The sequence below is a fragment of the Pteropus vampyrus genome, unplaced genomic scaffold, assembly GCF_000151845.1.
Source record: "Pteropus vampyrus isolate Shadow unplaced genomic scaffold, Pvam_2.0 Scaffold516, whole genome shotgun sequence".
Taxonomy (NCBI): domain Eukaryota; kingdom Metazoa; phylum Chordata; class Mammalia; order Chiroptera; family Pteropodidae; genus Pteropus; species Pteropus vampyrus.
In genome coordinates, this window is record NW_011889297.1 from 1,171,334 (window position 1) to 1,195,755 (window position 24,422).

The following is a 24,422-nucleotide window of genomic DNA, read 5'->3' on the forward strand; positions in this document are numbered from 1 at the left end:
ACATCAAAGTATTACTAACCCACTGCAGTTTGATATATTATTTACAAAAAGATATGTTGGTACTGATAAGTTTCCAGTATTAAGTCTAAGTGCTTTCTCTGATAATAAATTTACACCATAGAAGAGGAATACTGAAAATTCTGATTGATGAACAGATTTAGCGAAAAAGATGAGGGAACATCAAAGAATCTCCAGGCATTCAATTCAGATGTCACAAATTCAGGAGGTGGAAAAGCCAAGTTATTCAAAGTAACTTTGAAAGAATCAAGAGTATCTCACAGTCTTGCTTGACAGCGACAGGCTACAATAAAAGGAGCTCCAAAAGGCTTGCTCAAATTATTTTACACAATGTCTGACACAATAAGCCCACATACACAAACCTAACTTTCCCAATAACACTGCAAAGCTCAACAGGTAGGAGTGGGGATTACAAAATAAGTGAAGTAAGAATATCAAAGAAGTCACTGATAGATACCTTTGGTCTTGTGTCTACAACATACATAAACTGGCTCCCTGGGTTCGTTCGGCTAATGGCCTCTAGCAAGAGCTCATCATCTACGCAGCGAGTGTAAAATCCAGATAGAGGCTGACTACAGCGGCAAATAGCAGCCTGTAAGGAAAAATGTGACAATTGAGTAATCACATGCACAGATGGTCAAAATCCTCTTTGATCCCAGGTTGGGTGAGCAGAGAAAGATGAGCCAACTCAGAGTAGTGAAGCAAAGAGAGATGTATCTCTGAAGCCTAGCTATTCCACTGACACTGGGCTCAGCTTCCAGCCTCTCCCAGGCATGTGGGCTTTATTACCACAAACTGCTGCTCAGAGTAGTCTTTTTTTTCCCTTCTACAAGGCTAAGATTCTTAACCCAGTCTTGGCAAATCCAGACTATAAGAAAATCACATCTTGAGTAAGTAGTTCTTTAATAAAATTCTATTCTCAATATTTATTAAGCTAGTATTTTTCTGAAACTTCTCTGCTTTTCATAGTCCCGGTAATATCACCCATATAAACCAGAGGCTTGCAGTGGCAGCAGAATTCAAGATACAGCAGAGATTTAGAGTGTCTAAAGAGAGAAGGGTTCACTTATTAATGTCAAATCTGAGAGACTAGTTTGTTTTGAGCCATTTCGATATAAAAACAACACAGCTATTTAGCAGGCATGTCTGGTAATGATTAGTTAATGGACTGCATTGCAGTTCAGTGTAGTTTTTAATGAATCTGCTCACCTTGATAGTTTGACACAAAGACACCCACTTGTATCACTATACTCTTTAGGACCTGACTAGTTACCTATTTTGATCATGATTATTTTTCTAACTCCAGATCTCAGAATGACCACAAAAGGCAAGAACTATTATTCCTTCCTATGGAAGGGGACTCAAATGGAGGAGTCAAGTGCTTTTTCCTACTACCTTAAATTATATTAAAAGTAATGAAAAAGAATCGAGGACATCTACGTTCTAGTGAGACAGCACAGCCTGCAAATTTCCTTTCATACAATCGGCTCCCTTTCATTCAACAACTTATCATCAAGCTGGAGCCCTCAGAAAAGGAAAGAAACAAATGAACACACAAAAAATGTCATTTAATATCTGTACAACATTTTACAATCTATGAAGTACACATGTACTTTCCCTCATGTGACCTGCTTAAAAACCCTCAGAAGTATTAAAATTCAGAGAAGTAACTTGCTTGATATCACATAGTTAGTAAGTGGCAGTGATGGGACTTAATCCCAGGTCTTCTAGAGACAAGTTTAATTGTCATGAGAGAAGTTTGCTCAACTCACATTGTTCTCTTTGTAGAGGTAGGAGAGCACAGGCATTCGTTCTTTACTTCTGAACTTCGAACTTCCAACCACCGTTCCCAAGGTAACGGATTTAGGAACCACTACTGCAGGAGGGTAAGTACTGCATATCTAAAAAAAATTCAACTTTTTAAGCTATATATTTTTTTACATTTTCCACTTGCTACCAATAGATTGGAATAGCAATCACTCAAGCATTAGCTGCCCAGTATTTAACCTCTTAGAAGCATCCATTCCTCAGAAATAGGAACAAAAATATCCTTGGTGTAACAGCTTTTCCAAGTATGCCAATATTTTCTAGAAAGGAAGTTATCAAGACATAGAAGAACAAAATGTACTAACATTATAGGTAGAAATGCATATTACAGATAGAAACACACAAATAACCCTACCTTGAAATTCCTAAATTTGCCTATCAGAGCAAATAATATATATCGTAAATAACTAAATTAAAACAAATACTCAAATATAAGGCAGACAGGTGGAAAAGAAGAAAACATGATTTACTCCTTAAAATGCATACTACATTCCCAGTATACACATCTTGAAGGCCTTTAAAACACTAGTCTGGGGGTGAAAGTACTGACATTTTAGGTGTGACTTACTCTATAAAGGGGGTCAAATATGCGGTGACAGAAAGAAATCTAACTATGGGAGATGAACACACAGTGTAAACATATATATGCCTTACTGTTAAAGTGTACAACTGAAACTTATTGGATTTCGTTAACCAATGTCACCATAAAAAAAAAAAAAAACCTGATACATTTTCTCAAATTTATCAGCTTTTAGTGGTTGATTACCAAAATATTTCTTTTTAAAGATACAGTGACAAAATATTAAAACAGCATGGACCTGACATTGCCAAATTAATTCTAATCATTCATTTAACTACAGAACACCCTTAAATATTTGAGTGTTGACAATGGATCAAACAAATAAAAAATATGAATAGGCAAAAAATTCAAGATGGATCAGATTAAATACTCTATGTAACTCATTAAAGTCAATATCCTCATAATGCAGAACAACTGAAAGAGAAAGAGTTCTCTACTCATCCCCTTACCTCGACTTAGACTTTGTAGAAGTAGGTAATACAAAGACAAATAAATGGAACTTCTCTATCAACTCAGAAGGCTACAAGCATCCCAAATGCCAAACACTTGTTTTCCTTCTGGGCATCTGAAACTTTGGTAAACACTAGGCAGAGAGTGCCTACATGACTAGCCCCCAATAAAAATCCCGAGCTTCCCTATAAACAACATTTTCTATATGTTATCATAATATGTTGCTAGAGGAATTAAGCATGTTCTATGTGACTCCACTGGGAAAGGACTCTGAAGCTTATACCTTGTTTTCTCTAGACTTTGCCCCTTTTCCTTTTGTTGATTTTGCTTTGTATCTTTTCTCTGTAATAAATCACAGCCACAAGTATGACTATATGCTATCCCATGAGACCTCCTAGTGAATCACTAAACCTAAGGAATGTTTTTTGGAACAACCGCCCCCCCCCTACACACACAGACACATTCCCAGACCTCAATATTTAGCCTAGAGTTCTTCCTTGACATCCTGACTCAAACACTTGCTTTTAAATATTTGATATATTTTGAATAAACTTGAACTCAAATCTAAAACTGAAAACACTGCCCTCTTCTTGTGCTCCTTATCTTGGTTCACATATCCATTACCCACTTGTTCACCTAAGCCAAAAACCAGGAAACCTGGGATGCATACTAAAATTCTCCCTTTCTCCAGCCACATTATTTTGTCAAGGTTCTTTCAATTGTACCACTTAAATATCTCTTAAAACCATCTCTTCCTCTCCATCCATAGTCATTGTCTTAGTTCAGGTTCTCATCACTTTTCATATTCTTCTGCATTCTTAGCTCTAGCAAACCAATTCTCCATACCACTACAAAGTTATCTTTCTAAAATACAAATATACTCACATTCCTTTTCAGCTTAAAATACTCTAGTGACTTCTGTCTTCCGAGTAATGTTCAAATTCCTTAATTTGGCCATGAAACTCTTCATGATCTGACTTCACTTCCTGATCTCTTTCCTTCTCTATTTGCATAAATTTAGATAGATTTCCTTTTCCAGGCTATTTCCCAAAGTATCAGGCTGTTTCTGATTTCCCAGTCTGAGTTTCATACCCTTCATCTATGCACCAACAGTGCTCTGTGTTTTAGACTATGAGAATTCTGACTCAGTGTACTGAGTACTGCAGGTACTTAATAAATGCTTGTTGCATGGCTGAATGTCAAATGAAAAGGAGAGATTATGATTTTGTTTTCTTTTTTCAAAATGTTATTTGATGATATTCATGTGTTTTAATGTTTAAATGGACCTAAAGGAAAACAACAAGGACAAAATTACCTCATAGTTTCTGTTGGCATCTGTTATGGTCCAGTACCTGTTGGGTATTCCCATACGCCTAAAGTCTGACATTGGGTCAATCAGCTTCCATCCATTTTCCCTCATCTCTTTTGAGGACTTGGGATTATAAGAAAAAGCATATAGATCTTCAGGTAATGCTGGAGAATAGAGACAGGCATGAAAACAAAGTAATAATGACTATAACTTAACATCAAATAATGTAAAAAAAAGGCTAGATTTCCTTTCTCCTGAAAGGAATATTTGTCAAGCAGCCCCAGAAAAGGACAATGATCTGTGTACAAGGTTGCCTTTATATCAGGAATGAGAACTGGATATTGTTTCAGAGTCCTCTTTTTAAAATGTTTTAATATTTTGTGATATCAATACAAAGCAGGAAAATTTTGTCTGGCTTCCTGTGAACTGCTGGGTAATGGACCCAACTAAGTTCAAAGTTTCACTTGCTGGGAAAGTGGTCCTTATAAACTGTTTTTCAACTGAGCTTCAATGTCCTAAGTGTAGTGTTTGTGGTAACATGTTACAAAATATTAACACTGTTCTTGCACTCTATTTATCAGGCCAATACCTACTTCTGGCTGATAAATGGCCAGGTCTTCTCTTCTTCTGGTCAACCCCATTTCCCCGCTTCATAATATGCAGCATGTAACTGATAACTCATTTGACCAATTTATGTGGCAACGAATTCTCCAGAGAGGAATGGAATCTGCCAGAGACTTACACAGTGTTGGGCTGGTTGACATGTAACCTCTGCCAATAAAATACCAGCAAATTCTAAGGAATTATTCTAGGGAATAGGTGGAAGAAAATGGGAGGGAAAATGTAGGAACACAGAAATTCTACAGACTAAAATCAGAGGAAGCTGATGGGTTAGCCATCTAGGGATGGGGCTGGGGGATGAGAGTGAGGCTGAAGAAAGGAGATATAACTGCATAATTAAGGACTCTTGATACTACCAATTTGTATTTCATAATCAATAATATTGTAATAAATATGCATAGTGCCAGGTAGGTACTAGACTAATTGGGAAGAATCACTTCATAAATTATATAAATGTCTAACTACTATGTTGTACACCTGAAACTAATATGAAACAATATCAAATATTAACTGTAATTAAAAAATTAAAAAACTAAAAAGGACTGCCTTAGTCTTCTAGCTGGAACTAAAAGTAGGGGTGGGAATAGTGGACCAAAAATAAAGTTTCCAGGACAAGAGGAAACAAATTTTGCTCCAAAGCAGACTTCCTTCCTGAACTGATGAAAAGAAATTCACAAGTTGACACTTAAAAGGAGGGAATGAGAGAAGGAAATAACATCTATTAAACATCTACTATATAGCATGTACAGAGTAAAATACACAAATACATTTAACCCTCAAAACAACCCCGTGGGGAGCTATACTATCACTACTTTTACAGATGAGGAAGTTGAGTTCAGAGATTATATAACTTGTCCAAATACCATGGAGCTGGTAAGTGGTGGAGCCCAGATCCAAACTCTGCCCTGTTTAACTTCATAGCCCATGATCTTTCCAGTATGTAATTCTGGGGAATAAAATGAATGGTTTCAGACAAAAATACTATCATAACTACCTGGCTGAGAAAGCTTGAGCAGCGAAATATAAACCTCATGGCATACAACGTCAGAGTCTAAAACAAAATGGGCTACCCGGAAGTTCTTACAATGGAGAATCAGAGGACAGCCCAGGCTAGTGATGGGTAACTTCTCCACAGTGGCAATGTGATGCAATGCAATCTACAAAACAGAAAAAATAAATAAATAAATTTTCACAGACATGCATTAGTTATATTACCAGTGTGCCTTACTCTCAGTAATGGTAACAGCACTGCTAGAGCTATGATCACATCTACAGCCTTCAATCATCCTTCATAAGGCACAACTGGGTTTTTCTCAAACAGAAGTAAACAGTGGTAAAGCAATGAGAAGCAAATTGCAGTGTTATAAAACTCTCTCCTTAAGAATATAAGGTTATCAGTCTTGTGAGGTAATTGAAATAAACTGGCTTAATATAGATGATTTCTAGTATGCTATGGTGGAGCTTACAATCATAATAGAATAATTGTCACAGCGAAAAAAAGAATTTCCTTTTGTTCTACCAAATTACTAATTAAAATGACTAATAACTGGCATTGTGCTCGATTCCTTACAAGGTAATCCATGACTATTAATTATTAAATCCCTGTAATAACCTTTTGAGATATAATCATCCCATTTCAGGAAGAAACCAAAGTTCTGAGAAGTAGAAGTGAACTGGGAAGAGGAGAAAAGTGAAGCAGATGAAGGCTGAGAAGAACTTCATTAACAGTACTGAGTAAATAATCCTCCTTTGATCTGTAGAAATAATTCACATAAGTTCTCCCTTCCAGATCTAGTCCCCTGGGTTTGAAATAATACTCAATAAGAATATATCTAGGGAAAAGTGAGCTTCCTATAAATGCAGGTAGAAAGGAGAAAGGCTCATGTCACAGTACTAAAGAAATGATTCCTAAACTTTTAGAAATGGAAGGGTCAGTACTAATTATGTAATCAAACCACCTTATTTTACAGATGAGGAAACTGAAGCCCAGAGAACAAGAGTCATTTACCTGAGGTCATGTAGCTAGTTAGTGCATAGCTGAGTCTAACGAGAACCAGCTCTCCTGAATCCTCTTTTGGCATTCTTTTCATCACACCAAAGGGAACAAAATAAAATCTTGTATGGGGAGAGCTCATGGTGTTTTCAAAAGAAAGTATTAAAATTCAGCTGAACCTTGAACAATGGGTTTGAACTTTGCAAGTCCACTTATATGTGGATTTTTTCAAAATAAATATACAGTTAGCCCTCTGTATCTGCGGGTTTCACATCCACAGATTCAACCAACCGAGGACCAAAAACAGTATTTTCAATCCATGGTTGGGAATCCACAGACACTATATGTATTGTTGCATGCCATTTTCTATAACAGACTTGAGCATCGATAGATTTTGGTATCCGTTAGGGGGTTCTGGAACTAATCCCTCACAGATACCAAGGGATGACTGCAGTTAAATTTTTTAAAAGTCAAAAGTTATATGCAGATTTTCAATTGCACAGAGGTCAGCACCCCTAACCCTCACATTGTTCAAGGGTCAACTGTACTTATTTCATATGTATATTCAGTTTAATTTATTTTATACTTATACAATAGTATTTACCATGTGCCAGGCACTACTAAGCACTTACAACATTAACATTTTTATCTCATAACAAGGTTCTTATTACTATCCCTATTTTACAGATGAGAAAAGTGAGATACAGAGAAGTTTAAATAACTTGCCTGATGTTACAATGGTAGTAAATGCTGAAGCTGAGATTATACCCTGAGTAGACTGGCTCTAGAGCCTACAATTTTAATCACTATGCTATTCTATATACCAGAAACATGTTGTACTTCTTATAGAGAGGTCTCAGCATAAATCTGGCTGATTAAGTTAAGATTAAATGATGCTACTTTAGGATAGGGAGGGCATAAAGTAATGTTAGAGGTGATATGCTAATTAGAAAACATTGTTAAAAGGTATAACAAGAAACACACAACATGCACCCTGTCTTAGGTCAGAGAGATGGTCTAAATCATTGATACCCAAGATGTAGTCAAAGAGCTATCAGCATCACCCGAGAGCTTTTTAGAAATTTAAAATCTTAGGCTTGAGAGTCTGTATTTTTAATAAGCTCCTGGGTGATATGAATACTGCTGGTTACTGGACCACATTTATGGGTAGCAAGGCTTTAAATTACTTCAGGATGCTTGTCAATTAGGCTCAGAAAATGAGCAGAGACTACTCTACCTAAAAATATTGAGGAAAAGTCCCATGTAGTTTACAATGACTAAGATGACTACAGTTAATAACTTGAGGGATGAGGAATCATACAATTCAATCTATGAAAACGCCCCTAGAATAGCTTCTTTGAAGGAAAGCTTTTAAGCAATTAAACTACTTGAAATTTCAAGAAACTACCATATGCAACTCTTCAAGACCCTTTGAAATTTCTTCTCATGAACATACCCATGTTTCTTTCCGGGATGCACCAGAAGCCTCCACATAGATCAGGTGAGTTACAGTAAGATATAAAATCCCATTCGGTGGTTTCTTATCCATATAACGATCCAGTAACTTCACATTTTCTACCTGTTATTTGGGGGAAAAATACTGATGAAGTCATCAACTCACCAACTGCGATTAAACTGAGATAATTCAAAACAAGATAAATGCTGTTAATCTATTACAAACTTCTTTGAAACTTTCTAGTTCCTGCCACAGTAGCAAACTAGTAATGATCTATGTTTCCTTTTCCTGAATCAGCCCTGGAGAAACTATAAAAATGAGAAAGAAACATGGATTCCAGAAAGGATTAAAATTCTAAATGATGTTATCATGATGGGGTAGGTGTGGGTGGAAGATAAATGAGAAATAAGAGCCTGCTGAAGTACTTGTTGGAGGGAAGTTGCAGTTGTAATATGCATAAAAATCAATAGGGGTAAATAACATGAGGTTAGATCTTCAGTTGAAGGGCAAGAAACTTTAAATATAACTTTCTATAAAGCAGGGGAAAACCTGACCTATCCAATGGAAAGCAGAAAAGGAAAAAAGTAAAAGAAAAGCAACAACAAAAAAGAGAGTACCATAAATAGAAAGTATAAAATGAAATGCCAGAAATACGTCCTGATATAAGAGTAATTACAACAATTACACATGAACTAAACTTACCAATTAAAAGACAGATTTACAGACTAGATTAAAACAAAAGACCCAACAGTACTGTCTAGAAGAGATACATTTTAAAATAAATAGATGTAAACAAGTTGGAAATAAAGGATAGAAAAGATATTTTAGGCAAATATGAACCAAAACAAAGCTGGTGTGGCATTCTCAATATCTGACAAAATAAAATTAAGTGACAAAGAACAATATGACAAGAAGATATATTCATCATAAACATATATGCATATTACAATAGAGTTTCAAAATATACCTTGTTGATGTACTTGCCTGTAGCAGAACCGCAGAGAGAAAAAGAACACTTGAATATTTTAACACTCTAGTTAGGAATTGATAGATCAAGTATACAAAAACAAAAAACAAAAACAAGTAGAAATACAGAACTCTTGCACAGTACAACTAAAAAGTGCAAGCTATTAGAACAAAGTAGAACTCTATATCCAACAGAAAGAGAACATATAATCATTCAAGACAACAAATGTAACGGAAATTGTAACTGCACACTAACCACACACGGGCTTCATTTCTTTGATATAGCTTTTGTTCTCTGATTCATGCAGGCTTTACCTAATGCATTAGTATTATAACTCACTTGCTTTTTCTGCCCTTACCCTTCCACCTTTGTATGCCTACTCCCGTAGTTTTCTGATTTATTTTCTTGAATACCATCGGGAATAAAGCCTGTCCTACGAGAAATTGTAAAGTTAGGTTTAACTGTATTAGTGTTAAGTCTCATGTAATATTCAAAGTAATCATAATAAGCATAACTAAACTATGTAGACAGGCCTTCAAAACTAGAAAGCAAATGCACTTTAGAACTTGTTCTCTAACACCAGGTCTTATTTCAAGTTCAAGCATTCCATGATAAATTATTGTCCCACGAGTCCATTATAGGTAGATTAACAAAACTTCCATAAAAATAGAAATGAGAAAATGACAGTGGGAATTGTAACTGTGATTGTCATGGTTTTATTGTAGTCTTATGGTTGTAACCATTTTTTTTCTTTTTCCTTTTTGTCCTTACAATCTCACTCTCATATTTTATGTATATAAAAATGTCTTGTTAACTAATGTGTAACTTGTAGATAAATAGCTTGCTTGATTGAGAAGTCTAGGAACAGACTTCAAAGGGAGCTAGCTTGGTTCCTCGACCATTTCGTGACAGAAGATTGACTGCAAAATCCTCTCTTAGATGAAGGAAACCAGACCTATGCTCTGCCATAACAGCTCCAGGATGTTTATCAGAACAGGCTGCGAAGGACAGTTCGTTCTGCTGACTTGCACCATAAAAGAAATCCTTACCCTCCTCCTTACTCCTCTCCCTATTTTGACTCTGAGCTTGAGACTTCAACATGAGAAATAAGCCAAGGCTGAAAGGAAAGATAAGTGGCCTCAGGCTACCTCCTCCCCTCCAACCCTGGAATTTCTCCTTTATCCCTTACTCAACCTTCTCCCTGCAGCTTTAGAATTTCTCCCTATCCCTTTCTCAACCCTCTCCCTATAACCCTTGCCTACACTAAAGTGGCAAAATGGCCTTTGTGACAATAGTTGGTCATCTTCTCAGGGTGCCCACTCTTAAATAAACCTGCTTTCCTTCCATCAAAATCTTCGTTTCTCACTTATTGGCTTATGAGTGTCAAGCAGCCAAACCTGAGTTTGGTAACACAAAGAGGACACTTCCAAAAAGACACCATGATAATGGCTTTTAAGGAAGCCTCAATAAATTCCAAAGACTCAATATTACACAGTATACCTTCTCCAACCATAATACAATGACATCAGAAATTAATAACAAAATAATAGTCAAAATTAGCATATATTTGTAAACAAAATAGCATATTAAGTTAATCTTGGGTTAAAAGGAAGTCATAAATAAAATTAAGAAATATTTTAAAATAAATAATAAAAATACAACAAATGAAAATCTGTGGCACACAGCTAAAGCAGAACAAAGAAGAAAATGTATAGCTTTAAGTACATTTATCATGAAACAAGAGAGATTAAAAATAAACTGGTTAAGCATTCAATGCAATGAAAAAAGCAAAGAACATAGAAACAAGGAAGATAAAAAACAGAAATTTATAAGCAGAGAATCCACCCCCCATACACACATACACACACAACAACAACAACATAAAAGATGTGCAAACTAGAATTTGATTCTTTAAAAAAGTAAATAGATCTTTGATAAGAGTATTCAGGAAGAAAAGGGGAAAAGGCAACTAAAATACAGAATGAAAAAGAGGAAACAAAATTTTAAATGAGAGGAAACAAAAGAGGTAACAAAAATTTTAAATGAGAGTATTATGAGCAATATGCTAATAAATTGAAAAGCTTATATGAAGTGAAAAAAATCCAATAAAAATATAAAATAGCAATGATAGTCAAAGATTTTCTCTACAAAAAACCTCAGGCCCAGATGATTTTATAGATGAATTCTACCAAACTTTGAAGAAAGTTAATGACTACTTTAGCCAATTGATTCCAGCCATTGGAAAAATAATGATGGTTAGTCTGTTTTATGAGGCTAGTGTAATCTTGATTCTAAAACCAAACAGACAACTATAAGAAAAGAAAATTTAGACACATTTCACTTATGAAATGTAGATGCAAAAAATCCAAATAAAAATTAGTTATGAATCAACAGTATATTTTTAAAAATACATTTGATCAAGTATAATTTATCTCAAGAAAGTAAAGATTGTTCAAATCAGAAAATTTCAATATGCTAAATCACATAAATAGATTAAAAGAGTAAAGAAGGGAAGATTTGCTCTACTAGAAATTAAGACATATGCAAAGCCATGAAAAAGAAAAAAAAACTGTAGTACTAGTGCAAGAACAGAAAAATACACCATTGGAAAAGGATCAGAGCTCAAAGGCAGATTAATGTATAAATGGAAGCCTAATATAGCACAAATATGGCACTACAAATTGATGGACAAAAGATAAGAGCATTTACTAAATGTGTTGGGGAAACTGTATTAGTACATGGAGAAAAATAAAACCAGATCTCTAAAAAACACCATACACAAAAGTGGACTCTAGGTATATCTATATGTAAAAGGTAAAACTACAAAGTAACTAGGAAAAAAATGCAGAATACCTTGGATCTTGAGAAAGGGAAATATTTAAAAGTTAATAACAGAATGGGAGAAAATATGTGCAATGTCTAAAACTAACAAGAGATTATTATCTGGACTATATAAGGGACTCCTGCAACTCAGTAAGAAAAAGACAGAGGCCCTAAATAGAAAAAAAAATGGCAAAACATAAGAACAGAAAATTATACAAGAGAAAATCCCACAAGCATACAACCAGGAAGATGCTCAAAACATCGGTAATCATAGAAATGAACATTAAAATGAAAAGATATTGCTATAAGACTGACAAAAAAGTGGAAGACTAGAAAATGCCAAGTGTTGGCAGGGTTGTAGGGATATATGAACCTTTATCATCTACTACAACTGGGGTGGGGAGAACATTATAGATAGGTGGGGCCATTCAGAAAGGGCAATCTAGTACTACATAATCAAAGTAAAAATACATACTCTATGACCCATATTTTCATATAGGCCCATAAAAGGCCATATGCAAGGATAGACATGCCCATCATTTGGAGATTAGATAGGTCAGATATGGGAGAGTATTAAGCAGCTAATAGAAGCAATGAGTTAGAGGTACACATAGCAACATAAATGGATCTAAAAAGAAACAAAAACAAAAAACATGAAAAAAATAAGAAACAATGATATACTGAAGACTTAACTAGTTACATAAATTAAGAATTCATGCATATAAAACCACCATATTTTGAAGGATATGTTCAAATATAAATATGGTATTAATCATATTAGAATGCTTGCCTATGATAGGGGAGTAAAACAGGAAAAAGGAGGGCTAAATAAATAAGTAAATAAAACAAGAGACAGCCTTGTATTGACCAGTGATGATAATGTACCATGAATCGAGGAGCATGTAATAAACTAAATCCTATCCATCTGAGGTTAAAAAATAGAAATAAACAAAAAGCCACCTTTCCTTTTCAGAAATATGGAAAATAATCTTAGACATTGAAAAGGTATTCTATAATATTGCCTCTTTAACTCATTCACACTCATGATTGTATCCCAACATCCTTAGGTATCATGATTCTAAATTACAAAGGGAGAAATGAAGAAGTGCCTAAGATCACAGCAAAACATAAAATATACTCAGCTCAATGCTCTTTTAATTTCATGTATTCTCATGGCAACATCCAGAAGTCATCAGTCAAAAGTAGATCAATTACTACACAGGCAAATTGTATGTGGCTGAGAGAGATGACACAGAAATCAGAGAGATGACACAGAAATCAGAGAGATGACACAGAAATCAGAGAGATGACAGAGAAAGAGGTATCACCTCTTTCCCTAGAGGCATTTAAGAACAGGATACCCATTCATCAACTGGGGACTTGATATTTTCCTTACAACTCTAAATATGTTCTAATAAGGAGGATACCATACATATCAAAGATGTTTCTGTAAAATATAAATACATCTTTCACATGTATGTATGAATGTCTGTATGTATGTGTGTATGTATGTATGTAATGTATGTGTTTATTACATGGTGACATTGGTTAATGAAATCTAGTAAGTTGCAGGTGTACAATTTAGCAGTGAAGCATATACATATATATTACATTGTGTATTCACTGCCCACAGTTACATTTCTTTCTGTCATCACATATTTGACCCCCTTTATCCCATCTACATCCCCCCTCTTGCCACATCTCCTTCCCTCTGTTAACCACTAGTCTACAGTCCATGTCATGAGTCTCTGTTTGTCCTGTTCACTTGTTGCTTTTAGGTTTATATCCAACATATAAGTGATATCATGTGATTTTCAACTTTTTGGCTTATTTCACTTGGCATGATTATCTCGAGGACCATCCATGTAGTCACAAATGGCAGTATTTCATCTCTTCTTATGGCTGAGTAATATTCCATTGTATATATGTATCACTGTTTCTTTATCCAATCATCTATCATAGGACACTTCAGTTGCTTCCATATCCTGGCCACTGTGAATAATGCTATTATGAACATCGGTGTACAAATATCATTTCGGATATGGGTTTTCAAGTCTTTGGGATAAATACCCAGTAGAGGGATTGCTGGATCATATGGTAGATCAATTCTTAGTTTTTTGAGGAACCTCCATACTGTTTTCCATAGTGGTTGTACCACTATACAGTCCCACCAGCAGTATATAAGGGTTTCTTCTGCTCTGCAACTTCTCCAACACTTGTCATTACTTGTCTTGTTGATAACAGCTATCCTAACAGGTGTGAGATGCTATGTCACAGTGGTTTTAATTAGCATTTCCCTAATAGCTAGCGATGTTGAGCATCTTTTCATATGTTGGTCATTTGTATGTCTTCTTGGGAGAAGTGTCTGTTCAGGGCCTCTGCCCATTTTTTAAATGGATTTTTTTTTCTTGTTACTGAGTTGAATGAGTTATTTGTATATTTTGGATATTGGGCCCTTATTGGAGGCATTGCTTGCAAATATATTTTCCCATTCAGATGGCTGTCTCTTTAGCTTGTTGATGGTTTCTCTGGCTGTGCAAAAGCTTTTTAGTTTGATGTAGTCCCATTCATTTATTTTTTTTCTTTTACTTCCCTTGCCTTTGTGGTCAAATTCACAAAATCTTCTTTAAGTCCAAGGTCCTTGAGTTTAGCTCTTATGTTTTCTTCTATGCAATTTATTTTTGCAGGTATTATATTCAGTTCCTTAATCCATTTTGAGTTAATTTTGGTGTGTGGTGATAGACAACAGTCTAGATTCATTCTTTTGCAGGTGGCTTTCCAGTATTCCCAGCACCATTTACTGAAGAGTCTTTGCTTTCTCCACTGTATGTTTTTGGCTCTTTTGTCAAAAACTATTTGTCCATATATACATAGGTTTACTTCTGGACTCTTGATTCTGTTCCACTGGTCTGTGTGTCTGTTTTTCTGCCAATATCATGCCGTTTTGATTACTGTCACTCTGTAGAATAAGTTGAAGTCAGGCAGAGTGATGCCTCCAGCCTTATTCTTTTTTCTCAGGATGGCTTTGGTGATTCAGGGTCTAATACATCCTTCATATTTATAAGAATAGCATAACAACCTCAATAGATAAAGTAGCAAAAGAATATCAACAGGTAATTCACATGAGGGGAAATGATAAATGTAAAAAGCTCAATTTCATGAGTAAAGACAAAAATGCTAATTTAAAATGAGATGGAGCCACTATTTTACACTCATTAAATTTGCCAAATACCCAATGCTGGCAAGATATAGGTAAGACTAGTATGCTTATACAATGCTAATAGCAATGTTTTGTCCCTTTTACAAAGCAATATGGAAATATTATTGAGACCATGTAAGTAAGACCCAGTATTCCTTTGATCTAGTAGTCATACTCTTGGAAAGATCCCATGGACCTTTCACCCAGTCTCTGGCAATTTAACACCTTTTAAAAACTATAGTACATCATCAAATCCGGGAATCTCACATTGCTACAATCCACAAACTGTATTCAGATTACACCAGTTATACATGTATATCATGTACACGTCTACAGTTATATGCTATATGTATATAGCTGTATTCAATTTTATCATATGTATAGCTTTGTACAACCACCACAGTCAAGATGCATACATATATAACATAAAACTCCCTCATGCTATTCCATTATAGTCACACCCACCTTTTCCACCTATCTATCCCTAACACCGGGCAACCACTAATCTAAACTGTTCTCCATCTCTACAATTTTGTTTTTAAAGAATGTTATATAAATAGAATCATTCGGGACATAACATTTTGAGAAATAACTTATTCACCTAGCGTAATTCCCTTAAGATCCACCTAAGTTTTTGCATGTATCAATACTTTTTTTTTTTTTTATTTATGAGCAATTTTCAAACTGTATGAATGTACCACAATTTGTTTACCCTTCACTCACTGAATGACATCTGGGTGGTTTCCACTTTGGGGTTATTACAAATAAAGTCTCGATGAACATTTATATACAAGTTTTTGCATGAAAACTTTTCAGTTTTCTGGGATAAATGGTCAAGAGTTCAACTGTTGTAATATTGTTTTTCTATAACAAATTAAAGTACATATACATACACCTGAAAGAAAAGGATATTTCACATAATAATTCTCAGTCTTGGCCAATCAATCCATAGACCCTTCTAACGGCCATCTAAGGGATATGTTCCAGGCCAACAGAGGGAATAAAGAAAGAAGAGATGCTAAGTACTGTGCTATACTCTGCATGTGTCATTTTGTTTAATCCTCATAAGAACTCTATAAGATAGATGCTGTTGTTAGTTACATATCATATATGTGAAAACTAGGGCTCGAAGGTTAATTAACTTATCTAAGACCACATGAATGGTTAAGTGATTAGTTAAGGCACATATGCCAGAACCCAAACTCAACCATTAAAGTATACTTATTAACTAAGTGTGGTTGGCGAGAAGAAGAGAACTTTCTAAGTCTATTTGTGCTGCTATAACAAAATACCAAAGACTAAGTAGCTTATAAACAACAGAAATTTATTTCTCACAGTTCTGTAGGCTAGGAAACCAAAGATCAAAATACCAGCATAGTCAGGTAAAAGTTCTCTTCGAGGTCACAGACTTCTTGTTGTATCTTAACACGGCAGAGAGAATGATGAATCTCACCAGGGTCGTGTTTATAAGGGCATTAATATCATTCAAGAGGGCTCTGCCCTTATGACCTAATCACCTCCCAAATAACGCACCTCCCAACACCATCATCTTGGGAGGTCAGGATCCAACTATATGAACTTTGGGAGTGGGGCACAAATATTCAAAAAAAGGCACTGAGTGTGATTGGGGAAAGGAAGAGAACTGAAGACCTCCTACCTCTATGGCTTTCCCTCTAAAATAAAATAAAATAAAATAAAATAAAAGAAGAAGAATAACAAAACTGTGGTCAAGGCATGGAAGCTAAGGGAAGATGCCAAAATACCTAAACCAAAGTGTAGTCCATTATTTTTTAGAAAGGACAGATTAGAAAAGGCAAGGCAAGTGACATGAAACTTCTTGCCAATGCAACTAAGTGTGAAGACCACTGATCTAGTGGGAAGATGATATGGCCATAGGTGCAGAGAAAGGAGCTAAAATGGCCACAGGAAGTTTTCTTCCAGCCAGATATATCTTAATACTCACTGCATCCCAGAGAGAGATACCAGAGAAAATACAAACACTGAAGCTAGATTTATTTCAATAATCCCTTACTGAATACCTATTATATATCATTTTCTATTCTAAGTCATGCTATGAGGAAGTAAAAGAAGAATGTATGAGACATGGTCCCTGCACTTCCAGGAGTTTACAATTACTTAAGAACATGTATACATGGATACAACTTAAATACAATGCAAGACATCCCCTGATACATGCCAAAACGGAGGCATGAATAGAGTACTGGAGCAATTGGAGGTCCATGTTTCAGAAAGATACATCTGGGAGACATCTAGAACCCAGTAAAAGTTCTTTGACTCAACATTTCTTGAGCACCTACTACTTTTAAAGCATGAACTTAGGTATTTTGGGGGAAACTGAAATAAACAAGGCAGAACTCCTGCCTATACCTATCCATTTAACAAATATTTCTTAATGATCTACTATATGACAGGCACTATTCCAAATGTTATAAAAGTAAAGAACATGCTCTTTACCCTCAAGGAGTGTTCAATCTTAATAGGAAAAGCAGACATGTAAAACCAGAATCATATGAGTAGTTAAAATGAGAGAAAGCAATAAAAGTAGAAGACAAAAAAAAAAAGAGCAAGAAAAAAGGTGTAGGGCAATAAATAGAAAACAGTAATAAATTTGATAGATATTAATTCATGTATATCAAAAATCATGTTAAATGTCAATGGCCTTCTGGTCAAGATTGCAGAGTATGTAAATGCTGTGCTTGCCTCATCTCACAACTGCATCAAAATTACAACTACAGAATAGCCATCAATGGGAGACACCTCAAGTCTAGCTGAACAGAAGTCCCACAACTGGAGACTCACAGAAGAGGCCACCTCAAGACTGTAAGCGGGGTGAAAATGCCAAATGGGCTGGTCCCATACCTGTGTGTGGCAATTGAGAATGGGGAGAAATATCTCAGCTATCAAGCCCCTCTCCCATGCTAGGCTCCCCAGCCCAGGGTTCCAGTGCCAGGAAGAGAAGTTCCCACAATATCTGGCTGTAAAATCCAGTGGAGATTGTGACTGAGTGAGATAGGTTGCTGAGGGAGTCACAGATTTTCTTCTTAAGGGCCCTCCAAGCAGACTTACTCCCTGACGGACTCACTCATGCTGAGCTCCAACTCTGGGACAGCAGCTCAAAAGGTGTCAGGGACATATGGATAGGAACTAAATTGTCATTGGCTTCAGGGGGAGGGCTGGAGGGGCAGCTTTCTCACAAACAAAGTGCTGGCAGAGGGAATCGTTCCTTTGTTGAACCCGTGCCCGCCAAGCTTGTAGACCCAGGCGGGCACCATATCTGGTCTCCATTAACATAGCTAATATCGGTCGCCCTGACCTGGTGATTCCCTGAGACCCTGTCCCTCCCACTGTGCAGGCCCATTCAAGTTGTTTCTGGTGGATTTTCCATACAAATGACCTGTCTTGGCTTATGCTGCAAACTTTCCTAAAATCTCTCGGAGGTTCACAAAACCTAAACAAGCAGCATCTGGCTTCAGCAGGCCCTGTGCCTCTTGCTAAGCAGCCCCAGCACTAGTGGCAACCAGCTTCAGTTTGCCGCTTGGCCTTTCAAGGAAATCCAAAGCCCAGCATGGGTGGTGGCCATCTGAGGACTGCCTGGTGGCTCATTCCAGGTGGCCCTGAACAGGGCGCAAGCTGCAGTAGAACTTGGCACGCAGCTGGGCCCCTCCCAGGAGGCCCCAGCCTGCATGCCTGGTGGCCTTCTTTGGTATGAGTCAGAGCACTACCCAGGGTCACATCTGAGGACAGCATACCCAATTAACAGTAGATTAACAGTAGATTAGATGTGAAGGAACAAATCAGTAATTTAGAAAATAAAGTAGCAGAAAATACCCAATCAGAATAGCAACAAGAAAAAAGAATCCAAAAAAATGAAGATAGTTTAAGGGGCCTCTTAGATAACATCAAGTGTACCAACATCTGCATCATAGGGATGCCAAAAGAAGAGAGTAAAGAATTGAGAACTTATTTCAAGAAATAATGATAGAAAATTTTCCTAACCTGGTGAAGGAAATAGACATAGAATCCCAGAAAGTGAAAAGAGTCCCAAACAAGATGATCCCAAACAGGCCCGCACCAAGACACATCATAATTAAAATGCCAAAGGTTAAAGACAAAGAGAATCTTAAAAGCAGCAAAAGAAAAGCAGTTAGTTACCTACAACAGAGCTCCCATGAGACTGTCAGGTGATTTCTCAAAAGAAACTTGCAGTATAGAAGGGATTGGCAGGAAACATTCAAAATGATGAAAACCAAGGATCTACAACTAAGATTACTCTACCCAGCAAAGCTATCATTTAGAATCAAAGAACAGATAAATAACTACCTAGACAAGAAAAAGCTAAAGGATTTCATCACCACCGAGCCAGTATTTCAAGAAAAGTTAAAAGAACAAGAAGAGAAGAAAAAGGAGGAGGAGGAGAGATAAAAAAAAAAAAATGAATGATAAAATGGTTATAACTACATATCTATCAACAATTACTTGATTTTTTAAGATTTTTATTAAAAAATAGTGTACAATATTATATTAGTGTCAGGTATACACCATAGTTATTCAACATTTATATACCTAAAGAAGTGATCACCATGATAAATCCAACAACCATCTGACAGAATACAATGGTATCACAATATTACTGACTATATTCTCTATGTTGTATATTACATCCCCTTAACTTATTTGTTTTATACCTGGAAAATTGAACCTTATTCCTCTTCACCTTTTCCCCACCCTTTTTTAAAATTTTTCAATATTATATTAGTTTCAGGTGTACAGCATAGTGGTTAGACATTTATATATTTACGAAATGATCTCCTTGACTAGTCTAGTACCCACCTGACACTATACATAGTTATTGCCATATAATTGACTATATTTCCTATGTTTTATTTTACATTCCCATGACCATTTTGTGACTACTATTCTGTACCTTTCAATCCCCTCACCTTCCTCACCCCATCCTCTAATCTCCCTCCCATCCAGCAACCATCAGGTTTCAACAATTACTTTAAATGTAAAGGATTAAATGCTTCAATCAAAAGACATAGGGTGTCTGAATGGATAAGAAAACAAGCCCCCTACATATGCTGCCTATAACAGACTCGCTTCAGAATGTAAGACACACACACACTGAAAGTAAAGGAATAGGAAAAACTATTTCATAAAAATATAAGTGAAAAAAAAAAAAGCTGGTATAGCCATACTTATACCAGACAAAATAGACTTTAAAACAAAGGCTATAACAAGAGACAATGAAGGACCCAGCAATTCCACTTCTAAGTATTTATCTGAAGAAACCCAAAGCGCTAATTCAAAAAGACATGTATCCATATGTTCACTGCAGCACTATTTATAATAGCCAAGATATGGAAGCAACCTGTGTCCATCAATAGATGAATGGATAAAGAAGAAGTAGTACATATATATAATGGAATATTACTCAGCCAAAAAAATAATGAAATCTTGCCATCTGCAAATACATGGATGGACCTAGATGGTATGATGCAAAGTGAAATAAGACAGAGAAAGACAAATACCATATGTTTTCACTTAACTGTAGAATCTAAAAAAAAAAAATTAAATGAACAAACAAAACAGAAACGAACTCATAGATACAGAACACATTTTGATGGTTGCCAGATGGGAGAGGCATTAGGAAGATGAGTGAAAAAGGGGAAGGGATTAAGAAGTACAAATGAGTAGTTACAAAATAGTAATGGGGGTGCAAATTATAGCTTAGGAAATATAGTCAATAATATTGTAATAACTATGTTTGGTGTCAGAGAGTACCAGATTTATCGGGTTGATCATTGTAAGTTTTACGAATGTCTAATCACTACATTGTATATCTGAAACTAATATAATATATCAAGTATAATTGAAAAAATATTTTAAAAAAGAAACCCACTTTAAATATCAAACACTATGCATTAAAAAGGATGAAGATATATGCCATGCTAATACAAATTAAAAGAAAGTTGGAGTATTACCTATTACCTAAAGGCATTACATAAAGGTATGGGGTCAATTCTCCAAGATACAACAATCTTTAGTGTGTATACACTTAAAAACAGAGCATCAAAATATATGAGGAAAAAGCAGACAGAAGTGCAAAGAGAAATAAATGAATTCCCTATTATAGTTGGAGACTTCAACACCCCTCTATTGACAGATCCAGCCAGCAGGAAATCAGTAAGGACATAGTTGAACTGAACAGTACCATTAATCAACTTAATCTAATTGACATCTATAGAATACTTCATCTAATAAGATCTTGAATTCATATTTCTCAAGCTCACATAGAACATTCATCAAGACAGACCATGTTCTGTACCACAAAACACACCTTAATAAATTTAAAAGAATAGAAATCATATAAAGCATGCTCTCAGAACGCAATGGAATAAAACTAGCTACCAACTACAGAAAGATAGCTGGAACATCCCAAAATACATGGGAATTAAACAACACAGAGAAATAACATATGAGTCAAAGAAAAAGTTTCAAGAGAATTTTAAAAAATATTCCGAACTAAATAAAAATTAAAATGTGTTGAATGCAGCAAAAGCAATGCTTAGAGGGAAATTTACAGCATTTGATGCATTAGAAGAAATATCTAAAATCAACAACCTAAGTTTCCACCTTAGGAAACTAGAAAAAGAGCAAATTAAATCCAAAGTAAGAAGAAATAATAAAAATTGGAGCAGAAATCAATGAAATCAAAAATAGGAAATCAACAGAGAAAAATTAATGAGACCAAAAGCTATTTCTATGAATGATCAATAAAATTCTTAAATATCTAGACAGATTAACTAAAAAGAGAGAGAAAACACGAATTACTAATATCAGAAATGAAAGAGGAACCATCACTACCAGATAGTAAAAAGATAAAAAATAAATATTATGAACAATCTTATGCCCACAAATTTGATAATTTATTAGATGGATTAGACCAATACCTTGAAAGATATAATCTACCAAAACTCACACAAGAGAAACAGATAATCTGAATAGGCCTATATCTATTAAAGAAGTTGAATCAATAATTAATAATCTTCCAAAACAGAAATTATCAGATCCAGATGGGTTCACTGATGTATTCTACCACTTAAGAAACTATACTAATTCTCTACAATATCTTCCAGAAAATAGAAGCAAAGAGAATACTTCCTAACTTGTTCAATTAGTCCAGGATTACTTTAACGGAAAAACTAGAAAAGACATTATAAGAAAGGAAAAGTTCTGCTGCACAACATATACCCATAATGAACAATACTGTATTGTATACATAAAATTTAAGAGAATGGATCTCATGTTAAATGTTCTTACAATAATAATAATAATAATAATAATAATAATAATAATAATAAAAAGTACAGACCAATCTCTCTCATGAATGCAGATGAAAAATCATCAACAAAAATCAATGTATTCATTTGCTAGGGTTGCTGTTCCAAAGTACCATCAACTAGGTAGCTTAAACAACAGAAATTTATTGTCTTATAATTCTGGAGGATAAATTCCCAAATCAAGAGTACAACAGCGTTGGTTCCTTCTGGGTGCTGTGAGAGAAAAATCTGTTCCAATTTCTCTCCTCGGCTTGTAGATGGCCATCTTCTCTCCATGTCTCTTCACATTGTCTTCCCTCTATTGCACATGTGTCCAAATTCTCTTATAAGAAAATCAGCCATATTGGTTTAATGTCTACCATACTGAACATATTTTAAATCGATTACCTCCATAAGGACACAATCTCCCAAAACAGTCACATTCTGAGGCACTAGGGTTTAGGTAGCACTTCAACGTATTAACTTTAACAATTCAACCCATAATAATTAGCAATCGAACCCAACGAGGCATAAGAAGAATTATATACCATGACTAAATGAGATTTATTCCAGGTATACAAGGCTGATTCAACATTTGAAAATCAATTAATGTAATCCACCACAATGACAGACTAAAAAAGAAAAAAAAATCATACAATCATATCGCTAGATGCAGGAAAAAACATGATCAAATCCAGCACTTTCATAAAAAAAAAAAAAAACTCTCAGCAAACTAGGAATAGAGGGAAATTTCCTCAACTTGTTAAAGAATATCAGCAAAAAACCTATAGCTAAGAGCATACTTAATGATGAGAAACTAGATATGTTCTGCTGAGACTGAAAACAAGGCAAGAAGGTCTGTTCTCACCACTCCTATTCAACACTGTACTAGAAGTCATAGCTAATGCAGTAAGACAAAAAAAAAGAAATGAAAGGTATACGGATTTGGAAGGAAGAAATGAAATTGTCTTTGTAGAACACATGATTATATATGTAGAAAATACCAAAGGATCAACAACAAAACAAAAACTCCAAGAACTAATAAGCAATTACAGCAAGGTTTCAGGATACAAAGCTAATATGCAAATATAAATTACTTTCTTATATATCAGCAATGAACAATTAGAATGTGAAATTCAAAACATAATTTACAGTAGTACCAAAAACTACTTAAGTATAAATAAAAATATTTACAAGCTATGAATAAAACTACAAATTGTTGACAAAAAAAATCAAAGATCAAAATAAATAGATTGATATTCCACGTACATGGATAGGAAGAGTCAATATTGTCAAGATGTCAGTTCTTTCCAACTTGAACTACAGATTCGATGCAGTCCCCGTCAAAATCCCAGCAAGTTATTTTGTGAATGCTGACCAAATGATTCTAAAGGTTAAGTGGAAAGGCAAAAGACCCAGAACAACCAAAATAATGTTGAAAGAGAAGAGCAAAGTCAGAAGAATGACTCTAAACAACTTCAAGACTTACTATGAAGCTAGAGTAATCGAAACAATGTAGTATTGGGAAAAGAACAGACAAATCAAGAGAACAGAGGGAACAGAATAGAGAGCCCAGAAAAAGACTCACACGGATAGAGTTAAGAGATCTTTAAGAACGTACCAAAAGCAATTCAATGGAGAAAGAATAGTCTTTTCAAGAATTGGTGCTGGAAACATTGGAAATCCACATGCAAAAGCATAAATTAAGACACAGACCTTAAACTTTTCACAAATATTAACTCAGAGTGAATCATAGACTTAAGTATAAAACATAAAACTACAAAACTCCTAGAAAATAACCTGGAGAATATTTAGGTAAGCCTGAGTTTCATGATG

General features: G+C 35.2%; 1 protein-coding gene across 5 annotated transcripts in view; it reads right to left on the minus strand.

Annotated features, from left to right (window-relative positions):
- MTMR8 (myotubularin related protein 8) overlaps positions 1-24,422 on the minus strand; it is a 144,471-nt gene that overhangs the window by 104,601 nt on the left and 15,448 nt on the right. For 3 of the 5 annotated variants that reach the window (XM_023525022.1, XM_011383370.2, XM_023525019.1), the window contains 5 exons: positions 8,255-8,377; positions 5,800-5,962; positions 4,191-4,348; positions 1,791-1,919; positions 476-610 (listed from right to left, as the gene is read on the minus strand). In XM_023525022.1, the coding sequence (XP_023380790.1) occupies positions 476-610; positions 1,791-1,919; positions 4,191-4,348; positions 5,800-5,962; positions 8,255-8,377 (708 nt within the window). The remainder of the gene's footprint in view (positions 1-475; positions 611-1,790; positions 1,920-4,190; positions 4,349-5,799; positions 5,963-8,254; positions 8,378-24,422) is intronic. The other 2 variants (XM_023525020.1, XM_023525021.1) reach the window with 2 other exon arrangements.